The 11290-nt window shown below is 38.7% G+C and overlaps 1 protein-coding gene across 1 annotated transcript in view; it reads right to left on the bottom strand.

Annotated features, from left to right (window-relative positions):
- Window positions 1-2621: 2621 nt before the first annotated feature.
- Window positions 2622-11290, bottom strand: part of ARHGAP15 (Rho GTPase activating protein 15) — a gene marked incomplete at its 5' end in the record, with an annotated part of 164383 nt that continues 155714 nt past the window's right edge. The window contains one exon of the mRNA XM_009071282.1: window positions 2622-3898. Coding sequence (XP_009069530.1) covers window positions 3715-3898 — 184 coding nt within the window. The remainder of the gene's footprint in view (window positions 3899-11290) is intronic.

Genomic DNA, 11290 nt, shown 5'->3' with positions numbered 1-11290 from the left:
GGGAACCTGCTGTGCCGTGATAATATGTACATTCCCTGAGGCTCTTCTTTCAGCCTCTTCCCAGGATTAGCCATGTAAAATCTATACACTGCCTGATTACAGTGGTGATTGTGGTCCAAACTTACTTCCCAGCTTTCTTCCCAACTTTACCCATGGTCTATATAGTCTGTGGAAATTGATTAGCTGAACTTCTTGAGTGCCTTGGGCTGAATGGCAGCCTCGGGTTCTGTTGCAACATGGAGTGCTGACAAAAATAGGCTGAATGTTACCTGCACTGGAGCTGTCCTGGCAGAGTATTAAAGAAGTGTTAAGATGTATGTTGCTGTTCGTATCTCTATATATTTGTATTTATGCAAGCAAAAAGTGAGATGAAGATGTGTTCACCAGTGTTTATATCTCCCCTTTTAAATGTAGCTCAGCAAGTCAGCCTGTCTTTCTCATTGTTTGTCAGAAATTCTACTTTGCAGATGAATTTCTTGAGTTCAAAACTGTCATTTTTCTCTCACAAAGGTTTAGGATGCAATAAATTGATTTTTTATTTTTTATTTTAATGAGAAAACTTTCTAGCTGGAAATGCCTTTTTCAGTTCCATTAGAGGTCTCTTTCTGATGTCTCCTTTTACCATAGTAATCTCAGTTGCTTTGTGCTTGTGCTTCTCACATGAGTTTGAGTAGAAGATGCTCTTCATAGGGAGAAGATGCAGATAAACACAGTAATTCTTGGACATATTTGTCTCTGCTGCATCCTCAGCCTTCATTTTTCTGATCATCTACCATTAATAGCTCCTTGCTTAAAATATCTATGGTCTCTCTCAAACTGATGCTAGCTTCTGAAAAAAAAATAAAGGTCTTCTGCAAGTCTAATTTTGACTTGCTAAAAATTTAGCAAAGTTTTAGCAAAACTTTTACCAAGCCATAGTGAATATTCTATAAGTAACAAGTGGAGAAGCAATGTGGTAGCAATACTAGCTCAGTGAATTGCTCATGTTGACCTGGGCCAAACTTAGACACTTGTGGGATTTAGAAACATGTGTGTTCAGCAACAAAAGATTCTGTTGGAGACCTGGCCTATGAGCTTGATTCACAAAGAGCAAACAACCTGAGCAGAAGGACAAAGAAACCCTGCTGCAGTTAAGGCTTGAAAATCATTTTTTATTTTTATTTCTTTTGCATTCTTACCATCTTTTGTCCTGTTTGTTTCTGCTGATGGAAGGAGCTGTGGGGCTGGCTCTTTGACTAATGGTTGAATCAGTAATTTTTGCCATTAAATTAACATAGATATTAAAGGAGACAGGGAGAAGATTGGTCTCTTGGGGAAGGAAACAGTAGGGTAGCAATGCATGGTCATTCCTTTTTGTTGTTGGGATGAGAGGAGAAGATTGGTCTCTTGGGGAAGGAAGCAGTATGGTAGCAATGCATGGTCATTCCTTTCTGTTGTTGGGATGAGGTAAGATAGACAGCTGCCATAGGCCCTGGATGCATAGTGAGAGCCACTTGTGTCCTCCTAAATTGGCTGCCCACGTCTCAGGCTGCTGTCTTAAAGCATTTAGCAGAGCAGTCAGCACTTTTGTACAGCATTCATGTAAGGAACCCTTCAAACCCAAAGAAAGGCTCGTGTGTCCAAAACTTTCCTTGATTTTTTCTTTTTTCCTCCCCTGAACAAAACCAGTTGATCTTAAGAAAGATATGGGCTCATTTCATAAGCCTTGTCTTGCTCATAAAAACAAGACAAGAGGAGTCTCCATGCTCCAAAGACAGCTTAAAAGAAGATTAATTAATTAATTAAGAATCTTTTCTTCTGAGTGCAACAGGCTCCAAGTAACAAGTGAACTTTTCATTTCCAGTAATAGCAGAAATTACTTCAATAGCATGATTGTGAGCACCCGTGGGGCCATAATGTGAATGGTCTTTATTAAGGAATAGACTGAACTTCTGACTATCTTTCTTCCAGTCATTTCCACAGGCTATAAACAGCGCCTGGTTTGTTGCTATTAAAAGAGTCTACAGACGACGATGCTGAAAAGCATTACTGTTTAAGTACTCAAGGCTTGACATTAACATGAAAAATATTTTCATGAGCATAACGTGGATTTGGGTTCTCCAGGACATTATAGTTTTGTCCAGAAATGGTTTTCTTGAATATTTGTGATATGAGAGAGTTTTTATTTGGTTTTGTATTTTTCATTTTAATTACTGGTCACTACCCCTGTGTTTCACTTGATTTTTCAGACATGTGTGAAGTCAGAAAACATCTCGGGGCCAGTTTTTATGTTCTCTTGGTGTTATGTTCTGCCCGTGTTAGTACCTGATGAAAGAGCCTGGTCTTAGTTAACGATCAGGCCTCATTATATGTTTGTTCCCATAAATGACTGCTCCAAGGAGCAACCTTTCCTGAATAACCTTGTATTTTGCACGATGATGCTAAGTGAAAGCTAAGGCAATCCATGATCTGCTGAGGTGATATTGAAGACATATCTCTCATGCACAGCAAACCTATGCATTAATCCTGTGTTTTGGGGTCTTTAATTGGTTTAAATATTTGCTTCTAGATCTGTGCTTCACACATCTTATTTACATGGTTTATTTTTCATTTTATGAACAAATCGATAACCAGACAGACTCTTTACCACACTGGATTAGTTTTATTTATTCTCTTTGAACTTGATTAAAAAGCTGTCAAACATAAGTCTACATTTTATCAGCAGAATACTTTTACAAAACAGGGTAGGAGATGTGTATAGCTGGAAACATACATTTCAAAATGAAACAATATTTGATATATTCTAGACAGTTACCCTTTTGTTTATCCATAACAACTGAAACTAACCATCAAATGCATAAATTGATTCAAGTCTAGCCAAGTAATCCTAAGGGCATATGAAAAGGCTTTTTTTTAAAGTTCTTTCTAGATGAATTTAATGTAGTTCACCAATAAAGCATCCTCAGGAGCACAATACAAATGCTACAGAACATGAGATAGCTGGGGAAAGCAGGCAGATGTACAGTGTGATGAAGAATCAAAATGGATGTTACATTAAAATGAGCAGTCATGCAATATCTTCATTTCATGTACTGCATTTAAGTAAAAATGCCAAAGTTCCAATTCCATTTTTAATTTCTTTTAGGCACTGTTATGCAAATAGTGACATTCTCATTTGGTTTGTGTTTGTTTATTTTCTTTGTTTGAAAGTATTAAATTTTTTTTCAGCTCTTGGGGTAGACAAATTGATTATTCATCATGTCTTTAATTTTCAATATATATCAACGAGAAAGGTAAATTATACTCAGATTAGCTATGAATGATCTGGTGTCACTGCTTTAATTCATTGCTTTTAACATACATATTTCAATCCGTTTACCACACACCTCCTCAATTATTATTTGTCTTTCTGTGCCATTGCATATGTTGGTAAACAGCATTTTCTATGGTCTTGGGCCATATGCTGTATGCTCAGCTTGCAGAAAAAGTGACACTTGGAGTGCTAGCATAATGAAACTCTCAAAGGGTTAATGCAGAATACATATAGGCAAATGTTGACAATATTTTTTATTCCAATGTTTGAAAATTAGACACAAAAATCATCATTAAGTTTGCACAAAATGAGGCATCTGTCACTTGAAAGAAAAAGAAATATTTCAGAAATATGTTTACAGAAATGTAAAAATATTAGACATCAAGACAGATGTGAACGTTTTCAATAACAGGCCCTGTCTGTCAGTCTTCCTCTGAGCCGAAGATCTTGCTGTACTCACTCAACATAAGTTCAACTATCTGATTTTGGTACAGCATGTGGACTGCCATGTTCCCTGTCTCCTTTTCAGGTCTAAGGAGTGTTGGTCCAAACACAATTCCTAAGCTTTGTGTTGACATAAGATTCACGGATTCCTTGGCTGCTATCCTGTTGACGAAAGGAAAGAATTGGTTACAAAAGAGGGATGTCAAAGGAGCCACTGTTGCTCTTCAAGTACATAGAGGCACTTTTTAACTGATTCTCCTAACAGGGATGTTTGTTTGGTTAAGTTATCAAAAAGAGAAAACAGGGAAGCAGAAGACAACTTCTGCCAATGTGATAAACAAAGAAATGGGAGCTTTTGTGGCTCCAGGGAGAAGCTTCCCTGCTACCCTTAACATTGTCTTCACCACTGAAAGAGTTTATAAAAAAAAAAAAAAAAAAAAGCCCCTTAATAGAAAGCTCATATGAAACACATTCCTTCTGCTAATTTAAATCCAATAAAGTGAGTATGGTCTGAAATGGATTGTGAAATTTATGTAACTAAAGACTTTTGCATGTCTTATCCTGACACAAAGTTTCTTGAAAGACAGAGAGACCACATACCTTAATGAGATGACTTAGAAAATAATGGTGAGGATTATAACCTTTGATATCTTTATTACCCACAAAATTACAAGAGGAGGACTATTATTATTAAAAGTTGATCTTGTGTCTGTATTAAGACTTAATATTCCTGTGGAAATGGCATTAAGGATGGAGAAGTCTGGTCTCAGAACAATATGGGTTTAATGGATGGAGTTTAGGTAGGCAGTTTCACATAAATCTCTGCAGTGGTGAGTACAAACTAAGTAGAAATCCATTTCTCTCAACCCTCCAGAATGCATAATGTATCCTAGGTTGGAAAGACTAGTAAATGAAGACACAGATTTTAGAAATAAATTGCACAGCTCTACCAAGGAATGCAAACTAAATGTAACTTTAATATGTAAATGTTTGAATTTATGGATGCTTCCTTAACCTGTTAGTTTTAACTTAAATATTCCAAGTGAATTGTTGAAGCCAAGTTCTGCTTTTCCCTCCCTTCTCATCACAAATTTTAAAAATCCAGACCGCAATTTAAAAACCATCGCAGATGTCTCTGTTTTCCCATACCTGTTGCTGAATTTACAGCAAGCTACAATTTAAGAGAAAGAAACTTCATGAGACATCATGGCTTCAGGCACTTTAAACAGGGTTTCTTTCATGTTAGTGGGTGGGTCACACAGTGAAGAGCATCGTCTTGTGGATTTGTGCCAATCTTCTCGTTTACCACATTCCTTGAGCATCAACACTCATGTTTTTTTCCCATATATATAAATAGGAAGCATTGCTTAGTTCTGCCTCATGCTAGTAACCGTGGTGTCCATTGCACAAAACACTCTCCATATGGCACTAATCAGATTGGCTTAACTATTAGTTTCTTAAAATATAGCATCTTCATTAAATTTTTTAAAAATTAATTATCTTTCCTCTCTGGTAATATTAATATATCATCTCTTCTCTTAGGAGTTCAGAAAGTCTCGAAAGTTAGTAGTTTTGTTGCCAAATGACTGTGTGGGCTTCTGATGGATGTCACACATCTTTATCACAATTAAAAATGTTACAGAGGTGACAAGGTTATTTTGCTTAATGCCACTTATGCAGAAGCTTGTACATCAAGCTTGGGGCCTCTCTGTAAGAAAGACTTGAATTCTGTTGAGCTTGTTACATGGTAAAAGTTGGAAACCTTATAAAGTATTTGCAGATGACATCAGTGTGAGTAGGGATGTGTGTTCACTGAGGGGAAAAAAACTCAGCAGTTTTATCTAGCGTAACTTTAGAGATCATCAATTTAGCATCAGCCATGGCTTTGCAATGATGGGGTGTTGACAATGGACAGCACTGATGGAGCTGGAGGAGAAGCACTATGCAGGGAGAAGGAGGCAGTGGACCACAGATGAGCAGTTAGGGTGAAGAAAGGTGGTGGCAGAGCTGTTTACAGAAGGGACAGGAGGGGATTGACTTCCTTTGTAAAATCTGGAGGAAGATGTTGAGATCCTGTGTTCCCAACGTGGACACAGAAAATAATGGATGGCCAACCCCTGTGTAATTATTTGCCATCTTGCTGAAGGAGAATAATTTTCCTTGCTTTTTCTGGAGCTGCCATCCTGCACACAAAGTCCTGTTTGAGTTCAGGCATTGCTAGCACAGGGTCTGGATTTTCTCAGTTGTCAATAGGTGAGGGTATGGCATGAAGAAATGGGGAGTGTGCATTGGTGTTGGAGAAGAACTGGCTATCTGTTGTGGTTCATCAATATGTCACATGGCACTAAGAACATTTGCATAAAATTTGGGTCGTTAAGTTAACACTAGAATAAGAATTGTATTGAGAAAATCTCTTGAAAATTCTTAATATCTTCTATCTATCCATGCAGTCATACTTGTTTTAATGACCATAAAAGCAGAAACTATAAACCAAGCAAACTTGGAAACATGGAAAATCTGAGTAGTTAAATAATATGTGGCAAAATACAGCTACTGGAGGGGAAGAAGGAAGGAATTCAATCCAGCCTGCATAAAATAATTATAAGTTTGCGACCTTATGTCTTTCTGAATTACAAATATTTACCAATGAAATTCTATAGCTAATATTTTTTTCATCTGTCCACAAAAGAAGTCAAAGCAAATCAAAATCAAATATGCACACTCAAAGCTATTACTATAGCTGCTATGTGAAATTGAGTTGTTAAAATAAAAAATCCTAAAAAATAGGCAAGAATTCTTTTTTTTTTGGCAAGGAAAAGAGCAGTAAGAGTGATACACCATTTGCAACATAAAAAGTGAAAGGAAATGCCAGAGGTCCTTTTTCTCAAGCCCAAATGAAAGAAGCAATGATCCATCAATTTAGGATTAGAATCATAGAATCATCAACCAGCTCAGCTTGGAAGAGACCTCATAGATCATCAAGTGGTTACTAGACCATGGCACTAAGTGCCACATCCACTTGAAAACCTCCAGGGATGGTCAATCCACCACCTCCCTGGGAAACAATTATTTTAGAAACGATCTATAATCTGGTGCCATAGATGTTGGAACCATACCAAGAAATTGTTGGGTGATATTCTGCACAAGATTATTGGTTTTTTCCCCAAAATAAGTGAGCTTCAAGAATGGCTTGAGTTCTTTCAGATCACAAGTCAGGCGATTTGTAGAAAATACAATTCTCTTTATTAATAGCAATGGAAATAATGATGTCTTAAACCAGCAGAAGTGTCTGATAGGAGGGTTCTAGTGTCAATGGCAGATATATAAGGAAAAATACTTGGAATTTATGCTTTGGCTGTTGTCAAGGCAACTGCAAGCTGGAAAACGTGTGATGGAGAGCAGGGCAAGTCTACAGCTAAGAGGGTCATTGTATGGTGAGTTGGCTCTCTACTTCCATTAAACCTACACTTTTCAAACTCTCTAAATAAAATCATTGTTAATTTTGACATTTGGTAAGCACACTGGATTATTACTTCAAACGCACTAGGTGTTAGGAAATGTTTTTCATCCATTTTTACTCCATAGTAACTGCTGGGGAGGGGAAAAGATTTCAAGAGTAATTCTGATTCCTCAACATCTTAATGTTTCTACTGCACATTAAAAAATTGCAAAAGACAGTGTACTTAGGGAGGAAATCCATATTGTAAAGGACACTGTTTAAATGTAGGCTGAAGTGTGTTTGGGGGTAGAGCTGTCCTCTGCCAGCTCCCTAAGTTTTGTTTTCTTACCCTTTTGCAGCCTATGAAGATTTCAGTTTGCTCAATGTCAGTGTTTCTAGCCTTAACAGAACTGGTTTTAGCCATGCCTAATAGTCTTTCACTGTTCTAAATTATATTTAATGGTAACTTTTCAATACAACAATCCTGCTACTCTTCCATGAACTGGTAATACAGAGTATGACTAAAGAACAACACACTACAAAATGAGGGGATTTGAAGAGTAATAATGGGTCACTTGGTATAATATTATGGGTCAAAATGGCCGGTGTAGGAAGTGCCATGCTCTGAATTTAGCAGAGGATCGAGGGATAAAATTGGGTTTTGGTCTTATCAGAATCCTGACCACAGCTTTACGCACAATATTTGAGTTGACTGGGGAAGCACTGCCATGAAAAACAGGAACCAAGATCTAAACAGAGGCCTAGAAAGTTTCAGATAGATGGGAATAAAGAAAACTCCCCATAAAGGAGAAAAAATGATGTTATTTGTGGCATCTGTCTTCTTGGTATAGCAACTAACCTAATAGAATTAGAGCCAAATCTCTCTGAGTAGTCCATGACAGCCCATTTGGGCAGGTTTTGTACCTTTGCTGAACTGTGTTAGCGGTCACTATCATGACCAGAGCTGCTCATTACAGTGGACAACAGGACTGATTTGATATGTAAGTTCCTATGAACTGCCTTAATAGGTCAAAGTCTGTGCATCCCATTGATTCATTTTGTCAATATTTATACTCAAATTACCCAATATCTGTTTCCTATCTATACTCAGGCATATGCAAATGTAATGTTTTAGCTTAAGGACTTGGCCCTGGGAAGGGCTCAGCTGCCTTAGGCTCTTCACAACAATAATTCTGCTAACAGGCCTCCTCACTGCACTGTTACAGGCCAGTTTTTATGCAGCAGCTTTCTGACTTTTGGTACTGCAGAATTCCCAATCAATTTGAACGTGTTAAAATTTCTCTCTTATGATGAACAGCTTCCAGCTCAACATTTTTTGCTCCTTTCCTTCCCAAATGCCAGTTCACAGGAGTTAAAAAATAACAGGTATTACATACTTCGCTTTAGTGACAAGACATTTGGGAAGGAATCATCCAACCTTGAAATAAAATCTTTATTGAAAGCAATTCTACATCCATGCCAGTCAGATACATTGTATGATCAGAGGAGGTGTCCCAGGGGAAAGCTCAGCGCTGTAGACAGGGTTGATTACTTGGACCTCCTGTCAGTTCTTAACTCATTGACAATGGCTGAGGCGTTCAGTACAACTTTGTTTTCTTTATTTGGAAGTAAAGTTAATATACTTACCTTAACTGTGCCAAATGTACTGGAAAATAACCTGATAATAAAACGTACTGTCCTAGGAAGTGATAATGCCTGTGTGTGTATAAGCACATTTTGGCAGGGCTTTTGCAGATGGGTTTTCAGTGTTAGGAAGGAAGCATGAGCACAAAATGATGCACAGATAAACTATCAGGTTCCTTCTCAATGTATTTCCTTTCCATTTAAGGCCTGTTGCATACCTTCCTGAGATATAACATATCACTGCAATGTCATTTTCTGTCAGGAATTTATTTCAGTTCAGCTATAGTAGTTGTTTTTCAGGAAGAAGTTGAGGGGGTTTTGGTACTAAAAAGACAAGTGAACTACAGCTTTGAGAGTCCTCTTAAAGCACAAGTAACAATAGGGGTCCTCTAACAGGTCAAAACCTTGCAGAGATATCCATATCCAGCTGGACACATCAGCTTAGGAGGGAAAGCAAAATACACCCACTGTGGAGGAAGAGTGCAGGGCCTGTGCACTACTTAACTCCATCTTGGGAAACTTATGGAAGTAATTGGTGGTAAGTGAGCTCCTGATACCACAAACTATATTTATGTAAACTGTTCAATTCTTTGCACTGCTACATTGATAAATTTAAAATTTAGTAATAAATTCAGATTCTTGGTATTTTATGAATGCAAACTAGACCTCATTATTATTTATGTCCTGACTTTATGAGTGATTTGCTCAGTTGCATTACAGTGGTATTCACCAGGTGATGAAGCTAAGTAAATGCAAACATCATCAGTTGAATCCTCAGCTTGTTGTTTGCGTGTGGGGAGGAGGGAGCTTGGTGTGTATGTAGCTGTAACCTGAGGTTTCTGCTTATAGAGGTCCAAAACACTACATCTGTCTTTTTCAAAATGTGCCATGTGGTTTCCTCTGCAACAAATAAACTCAATTCAGGGATCACAGTGGACCAATGCAGTTCTAAGCTACTTATATTTGCCTGTGTAAAACATGAAGGTATTTTAAATCCCTGTTTGTTCCATAAGGTTGAGTTCGAAACAATAGCCAGACTGGTAATAGGGAAACCAGGTCATGGTGTATGATATGCTATGAGAGGGGTCAGGAATAGTTCAGACATACTTAAGAGCTTGCTTTTGCTGAAAATAGCCTCGATGGCTCCTGGCCTACAGAAACTCCATAGGCTTCCTGTGCTCTGCAGCTGTGGGTTCGTATTACAGCTCTTTGGGAAAAAATCCCTTCTCTTCAGTTGCTCTGGGATACAAGAACTAGCACTTGATGCTGTCTTCTTCTGCAGACTAGCCTTTAAATCTGACCATTGGATGGCTATATATAGTACCTGGACAGCTGACAGGGACCTGGTGGAGAATGGACTTCCTCAGGGGATCCCCCACATATCTCACAGCACGAGCCCTTCCCTGGATGAACTGCCTTGGAACCTAGCCCTAAATGAAAATAATAACTAAACTAACTCCGAACATTGCTTCACAGTTGGCTGAATAGACTCTGAAAAGCTGAAGAAAGGCATTTATTCTGGCTTAGCCTGATTTAATAAGAGAACAGTTAAAAATAAAGTCTTCTCAGCATTGGGTGAACTTTGCTATCCATATGACATCCTGGCAGTAGAGCACATGTGCTCTTGCCTTTGTACACACCTCAAATACTGCCTGTTTGTAGAGAAAGTCTTTATCTTTCAGGTGGCTGAGGCTAGGATGCAAAAACACTTTAGATATCTAAAATGACTCCAGCCTCTACAGGGGCTTCATTCAGGAATGTGCTTTGGAGAAGTTCTGCTTGTTCTTCTGCACAAAGAGAGGTGCTCCTGCCACCACTGAGGAGCTGTGAGCAGGGTGGTAGTTGGTATATCTGCACCTCAGCCTTGGGATAATTTGTTTTCCTGGATATCTCCTGTGTCAGAGAAGCTCCAAGTGCAGAGGGTGCACACTGGTGTCCTTGCATGGCATGGACAAGCAAGGGCAGGAGCTCATCTCCACACTCTCATGGTTCCATTGAGGAGCCTGGTGATCAGAGGCTCAGATCCCACTCCCTAAAACCATATAGTGTCAAAGAGATGGATTCAAAAACCTTTGCACAAAATCTTCCCTCTTAGAAAAATTCCAGGTGTCTCTTTTGGAAAACTGACCCAGCTGGGTGACCTGCTAAGTTCTTCCATTTACTGACAGCCAGCAGTCTGTCCTCCCAGTTTGGCTTGGGTTTTAAATTTTTGTGTGTGAATTCAAACTGGTTCTGACTAGTGCTTTTAAGAGGAGAAATCTGGCTAGTGTGTGTTGCTATTGTGCCTGAAGTTTGCCTGTTCAGGCACAGCCGCTTCGTAGGAGTCAGCTGAAGGCCATGAACTTCCTTAAGGAGCATCTCAGACTCCTCTGGCTGCAGCTCCATGCACAAGGCATTCATTCTTGCCTTCTCTAACAGCCCTGTAGCAGCATATATATCTCAAACAACAGTGAACCCCTCTTCAAAAGCCA

Source organism: Acanthisitta chloris, unplaced genomic scaffold (genome assembly GCF_000695815.1).
Source record: "Acanthisitta chloris isolate BGI_N310 unplaced genomic scaffold, ASM69581v1 scaffold4990, whole genome shotgun sequence".
NCBI classification, from domain to species: Eukaryota; Metazoa; Chordata; class Aves; order Passeriformes; family Acanthisittidae; genus Acanthisitta; species Acanthisitta chloris.
Note: the sequence above shows the minus strand (reverse complement) of the source record. Positions and strands in the feature narration are given on the sequence as shown.